The following is a 19,753-nucleotide window of genomic DNA, read 5'->3' as shown; positions in this document are numbered from 1 at the left end:
AGAATGCAATGAATTGGAGGAATATACTGAGTGAATGGCGAACAGCCGACAGATTAAGAATAGCGGGTATCTGACAACTTAGAAATGGTAACTAGTCAATTAACTAGGAATTGTGAAGAGAAACCTAAATAATCAACTTTAATCAGACCTGCTCTTTTAGCTGCATTTTTAAGGGAAGACTAGCAAAACGTTAATATTTGAAACAGAAAATCCTGATAGCTAATTTCCTCGCTTTTTTTTTAAGGAAAAAAGAAAACTGAGGATACCAAGTAGCCATGTATCTGTAGAAATAATTATTATTTCATGATTATTATTATTAAATGAAACATATGGTACAGAGCTCTTAGTAAACGCAGCGCTTAGCTAAATTTCCCCATTAGATTTCGCTTTATTACATGACGTTTTTCCATAAATGAGACTATTAGATGATGTTTCCCATAAACAGTTTTATTAGAAGTTTCGCCTTAAATAGAACTGCATCAGATCTACACATCGTCTTGACTAAGCTCTGTTTTGTGAGAAACTTTCACTAATATATAAGGTTCGTTCAGCTATATTTCACATATCAAGGATTAAAAAGGTTCGTTTTTGTGGGTTTCACCTAAACATGCGAGTGTCTTTCACCTACCCAGGGGTGAATATCTTTCACATACCCCGGGGGGTATCTAGTGAGTAGTTCACCTACCCCTGGGGGGTCTTCTAGTGCGTCTTTCACCTAGGGGTTCACTCTAGAATAAGTCTTTCATAAACCTAGGGTTATCGCCTCGCTCTCCTACATGTCTCATATACCCAAGGTTAATAAAATAGGAAAAATATAGAAAAAAATATTGAAACATCAAGTTACTGTAAGCAAACAATGCGGAAATGTCCACAGGAAAATAAGAAATACTTCCTCAAACATCCAGCAAACATTTGGAGACACATACACACGTCCCCAACAGAACAGATTTTCCTCGTGGCCAGTTCGTCTGTCCCCACATCTTGAAGCTGAGGGCTCAAAGGCCATCACAGGAAAGGTGGTCCCTTCAAAATTTCCGAGGAGCTTGAGCCTCTCTGAAGGATACTGAAAGCTTGAGTAACTACTCAGTATCTGCGTTGATACAGCCAGTGTATCCATGTTACTGCTCACGATACAGTGTCATTGTTGCTGATGGTATTGTGTATAAACTGCTGACAACCGTACAGGAAAACACTGGCAGAATTAACGGGCATTTTGTATGCGGATGACACTATATGTGGGTTGTCCTACCGAATCTTGATGATGTCACTATCTACTCTGCTGACGTAACTACATATGTAATGTACGTAACTCACGTTATGTTACCCTTAAGACATCAGTTTATCTGCTCTACGAACGACACTATGTTGATGCTGACGCCACTGTAGCTTTCTTCCTTACGTAACTGCATATAGTCTGCCGAAGTCACTATGTTGCTGACGTTAGTAAATCTACTCTGCTGAAGACACTATTCATACGTTGCTAGAGAAGGGGAGAGAGAGATAGAAAGGGGGGGGGAGAGAGAATGTGGTTGGCCTTACTGTGATGTACAAGGCCAGGAAAGCGTGAAGCAAGCTTCAATACCACAAGACGGGCAGAAAGCAGCAACTTCATTCTGGCTGTACCCTTCTCCAGAACATTACTTCATCTGAGATCATTTATCCCCAAGAAGACTCAGGTCTGGAACACATTCATACAGCATTATGATGTCAACGAGATTAAGTCAGTTGATCAAATGAAAATTCTGGCCCACAGATGGCTCCAACTTCATCATGTTCCCTACTTGTATGTTTCATAACGAAAATGCTTTCAAATGAGCTGATGTAGGTAACAGCTCTTAGCTTGTCAATAAAGTTAGGATTCCTTAACCTGTAAATACCTTGTCAATAAAGCTAGGGATCCTTACCCTTGTCAAACCCTGTGTAAGAAAAGGAGAGGGGGGGGGGGACAGAAAATACAAATGATAACTCCCTGATAATATGCAGCAGTAGTAGTAAGAATGAGTGGGAGAGTGCTGGTACTCGGGGATGAAGCTGATATTCTTTGGTAAAATTTATTAAAAAAAAAAAAAAATTTAAATCTTGCAAACAAAGCGGCCAGGAAGATTACAGGACTTCGACAATTATCGCATCTGCTCGAACAGTACAAGTTTCAAGATTCTGTACGAGGCGAACACGCTCACACCTTAAGTACACTCCACTTCCTTGGATTACCTGTCCTCCGTCTCATCTGCGATTTCTTGACATAATAGAGAATAGAACAAGACTGCTCATCTTTTCAAAGCAAGAGGGATGTGGGTGGCCTTACTGCTAAGTACCAGGCCCCAGCAAGAGGTACAGGGGCCTTAGGAGTGTCCAAAGAGTGGCCAAAAGATGAGGCGAGGTCAGAACAGGGTGCGGTAACAATAAGGGGCCCGGGGGTAGCGGGGTCATGGATTTGGGACTCCATGGTTAAGTTACTTCCTTCTTTTTGTTTTTAAGAAAAAAAAAAAAAGAAAATAAAAATAAAAAAAGAATAAAAAAAGGGGGGACCGGGGAGGGATAGTTCCTAGGAGGAATGAAAGGGCCAGAAATCTCCCTCCGCGCCCAAGAGGACCTCAGCACCGCAAGTAGCGCAGATGCAGCATGGAACCCGTGCCATACCCTACCCTTCATGCCAGTAAACCAGCAATCCGGGATAGCAACCTCACATCTGCCGAGGTACCTCGGTGGACAAAAGAGAGGGCGGTCGGATATCTGCCACAAAGCATACCTCCTTCGGCCACCACCCCCGGAATCCGAAAGGTGGCTTCCAGAGATACACCCGTCGCCCGAAAGACACCCAAAGCCACCCTCCGGGATACCAGAGAGGGATCGGGACATCCCCATGCGATCCAGATCCCACGGCAAACTACGCCACCGCCAAGAACCTCAACGGAATGGGATGGACCCCGGTACCCTTCCCCCTACCTATGAACTAGTGTGCCTGTGGGAAAAATCCCAAAGGCCAAAAAGAGGAAGGGCAAAAGGGAGGGGTGGGGAGGAGGAGGAGGAAAGGAAAAAGGGGAGGATGGGGAGGATGGGATAGGGAAGGGGGGATTAGGGGGTAAGTAGGTTCGGTCTGAGGAAGGAGACCAACAGGTCTAATTCCTCAGACCAAGAGCCTCTTCACCACGCCAAGGAGCCCCCCTTGAAGAGGTTGGTAGAGAAAGATTCGAAATGTGTTAGGGATATGAATAACCCAGATTAAGTTAAGTCATGTCAGGTCAGTTTAGTTTAGGTTCGTCAGGAAACAGGACAAATGTTTCCTAACGTGGGTCTTAGTCATATGATGACCTGCAGCTGAAGCTTTCTGTCATCTGACCGAGGCCTTCAGCTGGCTTACCGGTACCCCCCCCCCCTCCCTTTTCAAAATTTAGGAATTTTTCCCCAGTTTGTCCTATTTAAAGAAAGGAAGTTATTGCTTTCTTTGTTATACCTGGAAAATGTCTCGTTATATTCCCTTCAATATTCCACACTAGAAAGTCTTGCTAAAGGAATTGGATTTCAACTGCGTACTTGTCAATTTTTCACTTATTTTCAATAAACTGCGATATTGGTTTCCGGTTATAAACAAAGTCTCTCTCTTTTAAGCGGCTTTAACCTTTCAGTGCTGATGGAATGTTAGGATTGTTATTTGATTGTCACTTTGATTTTTACCCATAAGATGTCCAGTGTGTTTTTGAAGCAAATTTTTTTCGACAAAAATAAAAAAAATATTTTGTGAGGATTTTACTGATGATATAAACTAATATAACTATGAAAAACTGAAAAACAAATCACATTTCTTATAGATTGTTGAAGATTCGTTAATATAGTCAAGGTTATAGCGTGGCGAAAATGCACATGGCAGTCCAATTGTTTCCAGTCTTTCAAAAAATATTATAGGTAGCTCCGGAAAAATGGACCTTTGGCGGTTATCAGAATTTTCTCTCTCATAGGGTTCCATGCGATCAACTTGAAGGTTTCAACACTGTCTTATCATACCTACAGGAAAGTTTTAATTATTGCACTGTACAGGTGCCAATTTACTAAGTTTATAGACCAAAATGGGATATTGGTTCAAATGCGATAACTGGAGGATACACTTCCTCTGAATGGTTTCAAATTTGCAATGAAGATGCATCTAACCAAGAGGTTCTTTGCAATTATTTACGAGTCTCACTAAATACTGTACTGGCTAATTTGCTAATATGCTAATTTTATTTAAAAAATGAGGGGTATGATACCCGTCTTGAGTGCGACTAATTGTTTCTCCGAGTTCAAAAATTAAAATGTTTTTTTTTGGCTGTATATTCTCCACAAACAAAGCCATTGTAGGTGTGAGATAGCCTCTTAAAGCTTTGTTCAGATGCAAGCTCATGCTTGTATACGTACTCACCTATTTGTGGTTGCAGGGGTCGAGTCATAGCTCGTGTACTCACCTATTTGTGGTTGCAGGGGTCGAGTCTTAGCTCCTGGCCCCCGTGTGTGTGTGTGTGTGTGAGAGTGACAGACAGTGAGAGAGACAGAGTGTGTGTTCCAACTCGTGGTCCGAGTCAAAAAATGGCGGCCTTCTGGCTGGGACGCAGCATCACATAGGTGTCAGAGGACACATGAGAAATGCAGTTGGCCCTACAGTTGTGTGACCTAGTCAATATTTACTCAAGAATGGATGAAGACTGCGTCAGACGTACGGGCCTATACTAGGCACTTCCCAACTGAGCTGAGGAGCTGCGTTGGAAGAAATGAGATTGAAGTAAGATTGTTTGCAATTTAAGCACACTTATTAACGACGTGGTGGTAGCAATGGTAGCTATGCTGGTGGTAGTATTGGTAGTGGTGATAATGGAAATTGTTAAAATGATTGTGATGATTGTGGTGACTTATTGGAGGTAAAGGTGTTTGCGGAGACTGAGTTAGTGTTGAAGGTAGTTTTAAGAAATTGTGGTTGGTTGAAATGGTTGCTGCTGGTCGAGTTGGAGAAACTGAAGTGATGGAATGTGGTGGAGAGTAAGATAAGATAATAAAGGAAATGTTCGGATTTTTAATCCTAACGGCAAGCCACCCTGGATAGCCCCAGGAAGACAGTACATCGAGGAGTGTTTGTCCATAAGCATGTGGTGGATGTGGTGCGGATTGTGACTGCAGAAGTGATGAAGAAGGTGAAGATTGTAGTGGTGTGTTGATTGATACTGAGGGGGTGATGGTAGTGATAGTTACTGTGGAGGCGGTGCTTGTAATCATGGTGGGGAGGGAGATGGTGGTTGCAGTGGAGTGATGGCTTCGGTGGCGGTTGCAGTGGAGGTGGTGATGGAGCTGGTGTTTGTAGTGGTGATGACGGTGGTGGTGATGGTGGTGGGGGCGGTAGAGATACTGGATGTAGTGGTGAAGGTGATGGTGGCTGTTGAGGTGGTGGTTGTAGAGATGGTTGTTGTAGTGGAGGTGGTGCCGGTAGTTGTGGTTGAAGGTGGTCTGAGAAAATGTCGAGTTCATTATAAATATATCGTCATCCCTACATATTGATATATACCATATTTTTATTAATGTATTATTATTATTATTATTATTATTATTATTATTATTATTATTATTATTATTCCTGGGTATCCCTGAAGGGGTATACCTTCAAAACGTTACCTAATTTTCTCTTGATATTTCCAACCTCTTTTCCATTTTATTTTTCTCAAACCTCGAGAACGTCTCATCCTATCGCCATCAAATTTTCAACACCTGTGTAACGTAACGGGGGCCAAATTCATAGAGAAATTGACATGTTCATTTGTCCCATGACCATAGTTGTTGAAGCCATTCCCAGCATCCTGGAATGGCTTAATAATTTCCAAAATCCTCAGTGACGTTGCAGCGATCTTTCATGAAAGGAGAACAAAAAATACGACATCGGAGAACGATATTCGAATGTACTCACCTAGTTGAGGTTGCGGGGGTCGAATCCGAGCTCCTGGCCCCGCCTCTTCACTGATCGCTACTAGGTCACTCTCCCTGAGCCGTGAGCTTTATCATACCTCTGCTTAAAGCTATGTATGGATCCTGCCTCCACTACATCGCTTCCCAAACTATTCCACTTACTGACTACTCTGTGGCTGAAGAAATACTTCCTAACATCCCTGTGATTCATCTGTGTCTTCAGCTTCCAACTGTGTCCCCTTGTTACTGTGTCCAATCTCTGGAACATCCTGTCTTTGTCCACCTTGTCAATTCCTCTCAGTATTTTGTATGTCGTTATCATGTGTTGGTGGAGATACAACCATTTGGGGGGGGGGGTAAGATAATCTGAAAATTTTATTCCCTTTATACCGAGTTAATCTACCTCAGCTGAGGCATCTCAGGACCAGGATAATACCCACTAAGTGTCGTTTCAGTCAATGCCGATTTGATGCAATAAAATAGTAAATAAATGAAGAATGACTCATCTGATCGGCTTCAAATTTTTACCACTGGTATAGTATCTTTAACACGAGAGACTTATTTAGTACCAAAAGTCTCAATTTTCCAATAAGAATATATAATTTTTTTCTTCAAAAACTAAAGAATGTTTCTGGTGATCGGCTTCAGAATGTTATTGATGATGTATTCTATACAAAATTATGATAACCCATCAGTTTATTCTGAATAAACAGTTTGAATTTTTACTGAAATACTGTAGTTAAAAGACCTGATTAAAAGATAATTGTGAACTGCATCAATCTTCAGTGGCTGACGTATAATAAGAAATTGTTGGAACAATTCTTAGATTTAGACAGTGTGGGGATAAAAATTTGTTGGATTCTGAGCAACCACGGGAAAATACATCTCCTGGTCAGTTATGAAATTTTAATATTGATGCGTTTTCCTCAAAGGAAATAATCTCTATGTTAGGTTGTGTAAATTATCAATTGCTAATTATATTAATCAACTTGTGAGATAATTTTTCAGGCGTCTCTTCTCATCAGAAATAAGTCAGTGTTTTTGGCTTTGATTGGTCATCGTACGTAGCTTTAATAAGCTTAATGATCTTTAATGTGCCTGTAATATTGTAGTCCTCTCATGCCCAGTTTTAAAAAAATATACATAACTAAAAAAAAAACTTTCTGAAAAACTTAGTATTACTGAGAAAGACTTTCTTTTTTTTTTGGGAGGGGGGGGGCCGTGAGGGTTTAATTTTACTGGAAAAATGGATAAGCTGAAATACTGCTTTTCAGGTGATAGTTTCTGAATGTCGCATCTAATTTAAATCCTTCCATGCTGATTCGGTAACATCTGAGTGACTTCAAGGTTAATGTGCTCGTGTATTTTTGGATATTGGTCTCATTTGCACCTCAATGTTTTGAATTAAATTTGGTCAGTGTATGTCATAATTTATCATTCTTATGAAAAACAGTTGTAGAGGTTGGTGGATGAATTTGGTAGGGTATGTAAGAGAAGAAAATTAAAAGTGACTATTGGAAAGAGTAAGGTTATGAGGATAAAGATAAGGTGGTGAAAAATTTGATATCAAATTGGAGGGAGTGTGTATGGAGGGGGTGAATGTATTCAGATATTTAGGAGTGGACGTGTCAGCAGATGGGTCTGTGAAGAAGGAGGTAAATCATAGAATTGACGAGGGGAAAAGGGGCGAGTGGTGCACTTAGGAGTCTGTGGAGACAAAGAACTTTGTCTGTGGAAGCAAAGAGGGGAATGTATGGAGAGTATAGTTGTACCAACACTTGTCTGCGTGTGAAGCATGGGTGATGACTGTTGCAACGAGGAGAAGGCTGGAGGCAGTGGAGATGTCATGTCTGAGGGCAATGTGTGGTGTGAATATAATGCAGAGAATTCGTAGTTTCGAAATAGGGAGAAGGTGTGGGATTACCAAAACTCTTGTCCAGAGAGCTGAGGAGGGGTTGAGGTGGTTCGGACATGTGGAGAGAATGAAACAAAACAGAATGACTTCGAAAGTGTATAAATCTGTAGTGGAGGGAAGGCGGGGTAGGGGTGGGCCTAGAGCGGGTTGGAGGGAGGGGGTAAAGAAGGTTTTTCTGTGCCATGGGCTTGGACTTCCAGCAAGAATGCGTGAGCGTATTTGATAGGATTGAATGGAGAGGAAAGGTTTTTAATACTTGACGTGCTGTTGGAGTGTGAGCAAAGTAACATTTATGAAGGGATTCAGGGAAACCGGCAGGCCGGTCTCGAGTCCTGGAGATGGGAAGTACAGTGTCTACACTCTGAAGGGGTGTTAATGTTGCAGTTTGATAACTGTAGCGTAAAGCACCCCTCTGGCAAGACAGTGATGGAGTGAATGATTATGAAAGTTTTTCTTTTTCGGGCCACCCTGCCTTGATGGAAATCAGCCGATGTGTTAATAAAATAAATAAAATAATGAAAAAAAAATGAATAATAGTTCCACTGGAAGTAATAGTTTATCCCACTGGTGATCTTCCAGTGTCAGATTCAGGTGCGTTAGATTCACCAAGTGCTGAGCTGTCGATGGAGGGTGCACACCTGAAGTTACTCTTGTGAGAAAATACTGGGCGTCATTCTCTCCCCCATCCTCTTCAGGTCATTCTGTTCCTCTTGACGGCCCAGCGATGCTCCCAACATGACTAAGAGGGAAGTGGTAGTTGAGGCTTCAGGAAGAATTGTTCACACTTTTGTGATTATTTCCTGGTTTGTTGAGATTATTTCCTACTTCGAAGGCTTGAGGATGAATCCCATAGTTCTTGTGACTTCATCAGTTGAAAGTCCTCTTACTAGGGACTCTCCCGTACCTGCCAGAGTGCCATCATCCAAATACTGAGTTCGCCATACAGAAGAGAAACGGAGCGAGTGTGTCACCCTCTGAACACCCTTTGATGAGGTGATTTCATGTTCGCCAAATATTTTTTTCTGTAGCCAGCTGAAAGAGAAGACTGGGGAACTGCTCTCAAACAGTTGGCAAGACCACATCTCTTTTCATCATGTTAAAGGCATTTCTAAAGTCTAGTTTGACAATGGCCTTGTCTTCTGGCAGGTCCCTGATGTAGGCCCTTGCTGCATAAGCTGCAGCTTCACTGCCTTCAGAGACCCCAAAACCCAATTGGTTTGGTTGGAGTAAACTGGCGGCTTCTGTGCGAATGTTTCTTATACTGCTTTGGTAACAAAACGACGAAGTGTGTTACCGACAGTGGGGGGGGGGGGTGTCTGATCCCTCCATCCTTCTTCAAAGCACATAATGAGGCTCCGAATAAGAAAGGTTTAATTTCTTCAGGAATCCTCCCCCTCCAGAGTTGTTGAAGGTCAACTCAGAAAGGAGAATTACTGTGCCAAGTACTGGATTTACCATCTCTGATGTGTTGTGGTCGTATTCCAGGGAAACCTGCAGATCCTGGTTCAAATGACACTATCGCTTTATAAACTTGATTCTGGCAAAATTAAAGGCCCCTCTATCATATCAAGAGGGTTGCTGGTTGGTAACACTGGTCTTCCTGGGTGGGTTCTTATATATATATATATATGTATATATATATATATATGTATATATATATATATATATATATATGTATATATATATATATATATATATATATATATATATATATATATATATATATATATATATATATATATATATATATATATATATATATATATATACCAAGTCCAACGTTCTACCTCCTGAGCTACCAGGCTTCTAATAGGGAAGATTTGGAAACAGTACTTCTGTTTATGTATTCGTCAGTCACCAACCGTTTCCCAACTGACTCTTCCCTTCAGCCCAGGAGCTTTAAGAAACCCACTTCTTCCATATATATAATGATCCAAGGAACTGAATTTATATTCCTCTTGCTTGGATCAAATCTGTTTACCTCCATGTCTACAAGCGCTCTATGACTCCGATGGGTTTAGCTGTTTCCAATTATTAGAATAAAGTATTTCTGAATTCTATTAATCTTTAATAGCCGATTCCTTAGTAAGCAATGGCTGTAAGTTGTGTACTGTCGGATTTTGTTGGAGTCTGTACAATAACTAGAAAATCATATTAGGTTGTATAAGTTATAATGTACCAGTTTTATTAACGATAGTGATTTCTGAAAAATACCTGGGGTATGTGTCTGATCAGAAATACGTCATTGTCTCACTTTATTAAGTTTTCCTAGGTTAAGTCTAAATATACTTTTATGTGCCCATACCATCTACGTGCCCTGACGACCAGTAAAAAAAATAGTACATATATCCCGATAGCTTAAAAATAACAGAATTATTGTTTTACACGTCTTGAAAAGCTGGTCAGTCCTACTCGGTTTGTATAGGTTCTTTCATTGTTTTGGTTTAGACTCTTCCGATGAGGTTCAACACAGTGATAACGCTGCTTCAGAGTGGGTTCAAAACTAATGAGCTTGTTTATGTCAATATATTGGTCTGAGATAACAAGAGAATGCCTCTGCAGTTAAGCATCAAAGTTGGTTATTTTTTAGTGAAGAGATTGAATTAGATTTGGTCTATATCCTAATTAAACATTTTTAATGAAATTCGGATATTAGTCACCTTATGTTGACTTGTGAATACCTCTTCTGATTCGCTTCAGATCTTCACCACTAACATTTATCATTACAAGCTTAAGCTGCACTATTCACTACGTCAATCTCGTGCACTGAGATGCCTTAAATCGCACAGATATCGAAATACACCTGGTTATTGCTGAATTGTATTTGTGTTCATTTCTTAGCTTTGGGTTTATTAATAATAATATAGCAAATGAAGCTAATAACCCATAGTAGTAATGTGGCTTCCTTGTGTTACTAATCATCAATACTTTGAAACTATTGTTTCAGTATATGGTGGACTGCACTTATTAAATTCAAATACACATATACAAGCAAAAAAAAAAAAAGGACGGACGGCTGCGTTACACAGAAGCAGTATTTTTTTTTTTTTTTTGCTATTAACATACCGGCCGTCTCTCGCCAAGGTATGGTGGCCCGAAAAAGGAAAACCATCATTCACTCCTCCACTGTTTTGCAGTGATAAAATTGCAATATTAACACCCGTCCTTCAGAGTGCAGACAGTGTACTTCTCACCTCCAGGACTCAAGTTCGACCCGCCTGTTTTCCTGAATCCCTTCGTAAATGTTACCTTGTTCACACTCCAACAGCACATCAAGTTCTAAAAACCATTTGCCTCCGTTCGCTTCTAACACGCTCATGCATGCTTGCTGGAAGTCCAAGCCCCTCCCCCCTCCCCCTCGCTCCAACCTTTCCTAGGCCGACCCCTACCCCGCCTTCCTTTCACTACAGATTTATACACTCTCGAAGTTATTCTATTTTGCTCCATCCTCTCTTCATGTACCGCACCTCCTCCTAATTTCCAAACCATAAATTCTATGCAGTATATTAACAACACACATTGCCCTCAGACACGACCTCTCCACTGCCTCCAGTCTTCTCGTTGCAACATCACCACCCATGCCTCACGCCATAAAAGAGCATTGGTATAACTATACTCATATATTCCCCTCTTTACGTCCATAGACAAAGTACTATGTCTCCACAGACTCCTCCGTGCACCACTCACCTTTTTCCCCTCGTCAACTCCATGATTTACCTCAGCTTTCATAAACCCATCTGCGGACACGTCCAGTCCTAAATATCTGAATACATTCTCCTCCTCCATACTCTCCCTCCAATTTGATATCCAATCTTTCGTTACCTAATTTTTTTATCCTCATCACCTCACTCTTCCCTATATTCAGTTTTAATTTTCTTCTTTTACATACCCTACCAAACTCGTCCACCAACCTCTGCAACTTCTCTTCAGAATCTCCTAAAAGCAGTGTTATCAGCAAAGAGTAACTGTGATAACTCCCACTTTGTGCTAGATTCTTTATCTTTTAATGCCAAACCTCTTGCCAACACCCGAGCATTCACTTCTCTTACAACCCCATTTGTAAATAAATTGAACCACCATGGTGGCATCACACATCCTTGTCTAAGGCCTACTTTAACTGGGAAATATTCTCCCTCTCTCCTACATACTCTAACTTCAGCCTCACTATCCTCGTAAAAACTCATTTCTTTCAATAATCTACCTCCCATTACATACATTTGCAACATCTGCCACACTGCACCCATATCCACCCTGTCATACGCCTTTTCCAAATCTTTACCCTTATCTAAATACTGTTCACCTATAAGTTTCACTGTAAACACTTGGTCTACACTCCCCCTACCTTCTTGTTCATCTACTACCCTACTATCTGTCTTGCTCTTAATTCTTTGGAAAACAGTTCTACCATACACTTTACCAGGTATACTCAACAGACTTATTCCCATATAATTTTTGCACTCCCTTTTGTCCCCTTTGCCTTTAACAAAGGAACTATGCGTGCTCTCTGCCAATCCCTTACCTTTCCCTCTTCCATACATTTATTAAATAAAAGCACCAACCACTCCAGAACTATATCCCAACCTGCTTTTAACATGTCTATCTTCATCCCATCTATCCCAGCTGCCTTACCCCCTATCATTCTACCCACTGCCTCACGAACTTTCCCCCACACTCACAACTGTCCCTTCCTCAGTCCTACAAGATATTATTCCTCCTTGGCCTATACACGAAATCACAGCTTGCCTATCTTAATCAGCATTTAACAATTACAAATAATATTCCCTCCATCTTCCCGATACCTAAAATTCTTCATTTAATAATTCTCCTCTCCTATTTTTAACTGTCAACTCCATTCGTTCCCTAGACTTCCTCAACTTACTAATCTCACTCCAAAACTTTCTTATTTTCAACAAAATTTGTTTATAACATCTCACCTACTCTCTCATTTCCTCTCTCTTTACATTACTTCAACACTCTTAGCCTCTCCTTTTTTCTCTCCATATACTCCTCCCTTCTTGCATCACTTCAGGTTTGTAAAAAAAAACTCGTATGCTAACTTTCTTACTACTCACTCTACATCATTCCACCAATCGCTCTTCTTCCCTCCCGCACCCACTTTCCTGTAACCACTAACTTCTGCTGAACACTAACACTACATTCTTAAACCTACCCCATGCATCTTCTACCCCATTGCCTATATTCTCACTAGCCAATTTATCCTCCAACAGTTGTTTATATCTTACCCTAACTGCCTCCTTTAGTTTATAAACATTCACCTCTCTTGCTGCTTCCATTTTCCTTGTATCCCCCCATCTACCTTCAGCTCTCACGGTAGCTACAACTAGAAAGTGATTTGATATATCTGTGGCCCATCTATAAACATGTACATCTTGAAGTCTGCCCAACAGTTTTTTTATCAACCATTACGTAGTCCAACTACTGTTGTTACGCCCTACATCGTATCTTGTATACTAATTATCCTCTTTTTCTTAAAATATGTATTACCTACAACCAAACCCCTTTCTACACAAAGTTCAATCAAAAGGCTCCCATTATCATTTACACCTGGCACCCCAAACTTACCTACTACACCCTCTTTAAATGTTTATCTTTAGTATTTAGGTCCCCTAACACAGTTACTCTCTCACTTGCTTCAAAAGTTCCTACATACTCGCTTAATATCTCCCAAAAATCTCTCTCTCTCTCCTCTCCAGGTGTATAGACACTTATTATGACCCACTTTTCGTATCCAACAACATTATTGCTACCCTTTCCTAAGCTCCAACTCTCTCAGATACTTTAATCCCATTTATTTTTTCCCACTGAAACTCAAGTATCCCCGATATGCAACTTTTCTTTCATAACATTAACAGTCATCTCTATCATAAGAACATAAGAAAGAAGGAACACAGCAACAGGCGTACTGGCCCATGCGAGGCAAGTCTAAGTCACCTCCCCGCTACAACCAATGACCCACCTAGTCAGGTCAAGTAACATCACTCACCCACTCGGGTATTTATCCAACCCATTTTCAAAGCTACACAACGTCTTAGCTTCTATGACAGTACTCGGGAGTTTGTTCCACTCATCCACAACTATTAACAAACCAGTGCTTTCCTATATTTTTCCTGAATCTGAATTTTTCAGCTTAAAACCATTGCTGCGAGTCCTGTCTTGGCTAGATATTTTTAGCACGCTATATTCCCTCTATTTATTCTGGTTTTCCATTTATACACCTCAATCATATCACACCTAATTCTACGCCGTTCTCGAGTGCAGATTCAGGGCCCTCAGTCTATCCTGATAGGGAAGATTTTTGATACATGGGATCAACTTTGTCATCCTCTTTTGTGTGTTTTCTAGTGCATTTATGCCCATTCTGAAATTTGCTTTATTATTAATACATCGACCGTTTCCCACAAAGGCAGGGTGGCCCGAAAAAGAAAAGCTTCCATTATCATTCACTCCATCACTGTCTTGCCAGAGGCATGCCTACACTACAGTTATAAAACTGCAACATTAACACCCCTCCTTCAGAGTGCAGACACTGTACTTCCCATCTCCAGGACTCAAGTCCGGCCTGCCGGTTTCCCTAAATCCCTTCATAAATGTTACCTTGCTCACACTCCAACAGCACGTCAAGTCCTAAAAACCATTCGTCTCCTTTCGCTCCTGTCAAACACGCTCACGCACGCTTGCTGGAAGTCCAGGCCCCTCGCACACATAACCTCCTTTACCTACCTCCCTTTCCTAGGCCGACCCCTACCCCGCCTTCCCTCCACTACAGATTTATATACTCTCTAAGTCAAATTCTGTAATACGGTGACCAAAACTGTGCAGCATAATCTAAATGAGGCTTAACTGAAGATGTAGATGAAGAACAACCTGAGGTCTCCTGTTATTTATGCTTCAAGATATGAAGCCAAGGATTCTGTTCGCTATATTGCGAACACTTATGCACTGTCTTGGTTTCAGATTTCTGCTAACCAAAACTCCCAAATCCTTTTCGCAATCAGTAATATTAAGATCTACATTATTTGGTTTATATGTGGCGTAGTCATTTTCTTGTCCAGTGTTTAGAACTTTGCATTTGTCTATATTAAACTGCATCTGCCTTCTCACTTGTCCTCATTTGAATGAATTAGGCGACCTATGTTGGTGTCATCAGTAAACTTGCTGATGTCGCTATTTATTCCCTCATCAATGTCGTTTACATAAATTATAAACAAAGGGCCCAACACTAACCCCTGTGGAACACCACTCGTGATGCACGCCAACAGATTTCTCCCCACTACATCCGCGCACACTCAAGCATCCTAGTTTTATATAGTTTTTCTTCTCTATTTTAGTATTTTGTAGAGGACAAGAGGTTACTAGCCCAATGTAGTAGTAGTAGTAGCAGCAGCAATAAAAGTTGTAGTCGTAGAAGTGTCATATACAGTTTGTAATATCTCTTGTTTACTTTTATGTATCGTGATGTTTGAGTATACAGAAAACGTAAAACTTTACATACGTTTGTTATGGTGATGCCTCATGCGGTGTTCCTGGTGATGGTGGTGGTGGTGGTGGTACTGGTAGCTCCACTTGTGGTTCCATGACGTCCTCTTGCTGTAAGAGCCATGCAGCGGCGGGGGTGGCACGCCCCTCGGCACCACTTCGTTTATGTCTCTTTCCGCCATCGTCTGTTGTAGGAGGTATTAAAGGCAAATTAAACCAATCTACATTGTGAGCAATAAAGATCACAATACCTAAACTGGAACGATTCAGTAATAACCTCCGTCCTTTCCCCGTCTCAGTCTCACAAACTCACACAAACACTTTCTCTCTAAGGCCTTCTGATCGCAATGATCATCAAGATCACAGTCTATCTGGCTACTAATCAAGTAGGACGTCATTCCTAAAACAGCTAGAAATTAAAGATCTCAAATGCCAGTCAGATATTGGAAATTTAGGAGAAAAGTCAATGAATGAACACCACAGATCTATTTAGAAATGTGAATCTCTTGCAAACATACGTATATAATACAACCTTCAAATGAACAAACAGGAACAATATGGTGACCAGAACAATACACAAATAACCCGCACGTTAGAAAGAAAAGCTTATGACGATGTTTCGATCCGTCTTGGACCATTTACAAGTGTGACTTGTAAATGGTCCTAGCCGGACCGAAACGTCATCCAAAGCTTCACTCTCCTATGTGGGAGTTATTTGTGTTCTGTGTAAAGACTGAAATACTGACCTTCCATATAGAGTTGTCGTCCATTTTAGAAACCTTCTGTGGTTTTCTTTCTGGGTACACCTTTGTGGTACCGTTGTAAGTGTCACTGACGAGTGTGGTGGGGAAGAGTGGATGCATCTCTACCACTCTAGCCCGGGGTGTGGCTGTGGTGGTGGAAGATGTAGGGGGAGCTGTTGTGGAGGAGGGAGGTATGGTCATGAGCTGGTCTAGTGGCGTAGCTGTGACCGGTGGAGGTGAGAATGTGTCAGTTGAGGTCATATACGGTATAGTGTGAATCATGTTGTCCATTTCTGGCTGTGTAGAGGAAGGAGTGCTGGCCGTTGTGGTGGTGGTTGTGGTGGTAGTGGTGGGGGATGCAGTGGTGGTGGTTGTAGTGGTGGTGGTGGTGGTGGTAGCAGCAGCAGCAGTGGTACTTGTGGAAGAGGTACGTGGTGTGGTGGATGTAGGGCAGGGTTGCAGGTTACATGCTCGTTGCTCCTGCGTCTCGATTCCTGCCCGGACGCACTCCTTGAAGAAAAGCTGGTTGGGTACGCATCTGTACGAGCGTATCCTGACGCCTCCGTCACAAGACGTGGAGCAACCGGACCACACAGACCACATCAGTTCTGCCGGAGTCGAGGCTTATGACGTAAACAAGGCTGACAGTCGAACAGCAACAAATGATCATGAGGGAATAAAGTATTTTTATAGTGTAGAAATAAATGATGAAAGCCTAAATATAAAATGAAATATTAATGGTGATATGGATATAAAGATACACATGATGGCAACACTATGGGCCAGTATTTAACAAAAAATGGTGGTAGGTAAGACTCTTCAAACTACAGCCCTTTCTTCTTGACATGTAAAGAACAGAAATAAAAATATTAGAGAAAGTTCCTTTAGCACCTGGTAAACTGGCATTTTTTTCATTCTGCAAATTTATGGTTATTAAATGTATAGTTATTATGACAGTAACGGAAATTATTCTAGAAAGTAATGAATGGGCAGACTGTATTTACCTAGACTCAAAGAAAGTTTTTTTGATTGAGTATTTCAGTAATGATTACTCTGGAAACTGCAAAATCTAAGATATTTAAAATAAATTTAATAATTTATGCGATTTTTTTTTTGGGGGGGGGAGTTAAGAAAATGCTAACAGTTATAAAAGGAAAAATATTCTCGAGGTAAGAAGTCACACGAGGGGTGCCACAAGGATACATACCAGCCTTAATACATATCAACCAGATATGATGCAAGCACAATTAGGCTTATTAGGCAAGTACGTACACACACACGTACACACACACGTGCACACACACGTACACACACACACACACAGTATAGTCCAAGTGGCCAAAGACTGCAAACCTCACTCAAGAAAAAAGATCTTGGGGTGAGTATAATACCGAGCACATCTCTTGAGGCGCACATCAGTGAAGATGCGGGGCCAGGAGCTATGAATCGACCCCTGCAACCACAAATAGGCGAGTACACATAGGCGAGTACACACACACATACACTCGCACACGCAGATTTACACACCCCAAGAGGTGCACATCAACCAAATAAATGTTGCAACGTATGGGCACCTGGCAAACAACGTTTCGGCATCTTAGTAAGGAGGAACTCAAAATATTGTACACTGTGAACGTCAGGACCATACTGGAGTATGCAGCTCCAGCATGAAACCCACACCTCAAGCACGTCAAGAAATTAGATAAGGTGCAAAGATTGGCGAGAAGCCTAGTCCCAGAGTTAAGGGGCATGTGCTATGACGACAAATTAGGAATATGGGGTACATGATAACGACAAATAAAATAATGAGAAGAACTGACAAAGGTGGACAGGGATAAAATGTTTACGGGATGGGACACAGAAACGAGAGGTCACAACTTGAAACTGAAAACTAAGAGGAGTCGCACGAGTGTCAATAAGTATTTCTTTAGCCATAGAATTTTCAGGAAGTGGAAAAGTCTGGAGAGCGATGTAGTGGAGGCAGGATCCATACCTAGCTTTAAAAAGAGGTACGATAAAGTTCTTATAAAAAGGAGTGGGGATTTAGTAGCGACCAGCAAAGGGGCGGGTCCAGGAGCTGTGACTCGACCCCTGCAACAACAAACACATGAGGAACGAGAGTAGGGCTGAGAGGAAGTGCTCGCCAACAGCACACAAACAGCAAATTACACTCACCAAATTTTCCAATGTCCTTCACACCTGAGCCTTCCAGCATATCTTCGTCGTCTGTTTCAGTAGAAGTAGTGTCCAGGTCGTCTCTGGGGTCACTCGCGTCTGCTGACATCACCTTCATATCTGTCCTCTTGTCCTCTCCTTCCTCCTTCTCCTTTCCTCTGTCTTCAATTTTATTCACAGTAACGTCGCTGTCTTCCAGATCAATATCAGTCTCTGGTTCCCTCCCATTGAAGTCATAGATGCGCCCATGTCCAAAGCCCTCGATTTCATCACTGTATACGTAGTCCGGGAAGTCGCCGTATTCGTAGTCGTTGTAGGGTTCGAGGTCATCTCCGTAATAGTCGTATTCGCTTGAATCGTCGTGGTGTGGTGAAGTGGTGTGGTGGTGAGGGCCTCTGTGGGGGTCGTCATCATCATCACGCTGACTGCTGTATTCTGACACTGCAAGTCCTAGTGGTCGTCCGATGTCCTGTGCAGACAAATTATAATCATATATCATGAATTGACGCTTGATCATGTATACTATATCATTAGAACACGTTATACATGCATTATAAACACCTTTGAAGGGATTGTTATTGTTATTAATTGCGAAGGTCTAAACACGTATTTGTATCGTTTTACTGGGATGCACATTAGGGTTACACAGTGCTCGGAGAATGGGAGTAGGATATTCAGTTTTGATTCGAGGAAAAAGAGGTAACTCCAATTTTTTAAATCAATAGTCTTACTTCCACTAAAAAATATTATCTAGGGGGGCAAGACTGTGTTTGCACCACCACGCAATGTTTGCACCACCACACAATGTTTGCACCACCACACAATGTTTGCTTCACTTAATACCACTTCTCGATGTTGGTTTCACTTAACACAATGACCCAATTTTTTCTTGCCACTCAACCTCACGACCCAACGTTGGTTTCACTAAATATGACCCATTGAAAGTATAACTAAATACAACGACCTAATGTGGCTCACAACAATTACTACGACCCAATGTTTTTCTCTAAATACTACGACCTAATACTTGCTTCACAAAATACCACAACAAAGCATTACTCAGTCTCAGGGAGAGATATTTGTTTCATTCACGACTCAGTGTTTACTCCACACCACGTCCTAATGTTTATATGAGCACGACAGTTCAATGTATAACTTATCACCACGACCCAATGTGTCACTCAGCACAACGATGTTTGCTTCACTTAACAACGCGATCTGGAGTATGTTGCACCCCAAACCATCAACAATACTTTTAAATTGGCAATGTTGCAACTTATTGCAGCTTCCCCAGGCAACACTAGTGGATAGTATGGGTTGATTAGAATGTGAGACTCCCAAACAATGCAGCTCAACTTATGCGGTAAAAACGCGAGGAGAACGTAATTACACTTGCTTATCTGCTACTGTGTTGGTACTTTAAGACATTTTATTAAGGGTTCTTATCGCCTGCCAGGGGTCTGTCAACCCTAGTGGGCGAAACACTTCATTAATAAAATGT

At 41.4% G+C, this 19,753-nt stretch overlaps 1 protein-coding gene across 1 annotated transcript in view; it reads right to left on the bottom strand.

Moving 5' to 3' along the window:
* Positions 1-19,753, bottom strand: part of LOC128695258 (uncharacterized) — a 1,855,180-nt gene that overhangs the window by 125,285 nt on the left and 1,710,142 nt on the right. Inside the window, exons 13-16 of the mRNA XM_070099904.1 lie at positions 18,253-18,721; positions 16,081-16,685; positions 15,351-15,519; positions 5,218-5,469 (exon numbers count right to left, since the gene is read on the bottom strand). Coding sequence (XP_069956005.1) covers positions 5,218-5,469; positions 15,351-15,519; positions 16,081-16,685; positions 18,253-18,721 — 1,495 coding nt within the window. The remainder of the gene's footprint in view (positions 1-5,217; positions 5,470-15,350; positions 15,520-16,080; positions 16,686-18,252; positions 18,722-19,753) is intronic.

The sequence above is a fragment of the Cherax quadricarinatus genome, chromosome 70 (genome assembly GCF_038502225.1).
Source record: "Cherax quadricarinatus isolate ZL_2023a chromosome 70, ASM3850222v1, whole genome shotgun sequence".
NCBI classification, from domain to species: Eukaryota; Metazoa; Arthropoda; class Malacostraca; order Decapoda; family Parastacidae; genus Cherax; species Cherax quadricarinatus.
This window is presented reverse-complemented; position numbering and strand designations above follow the sequence as displayed.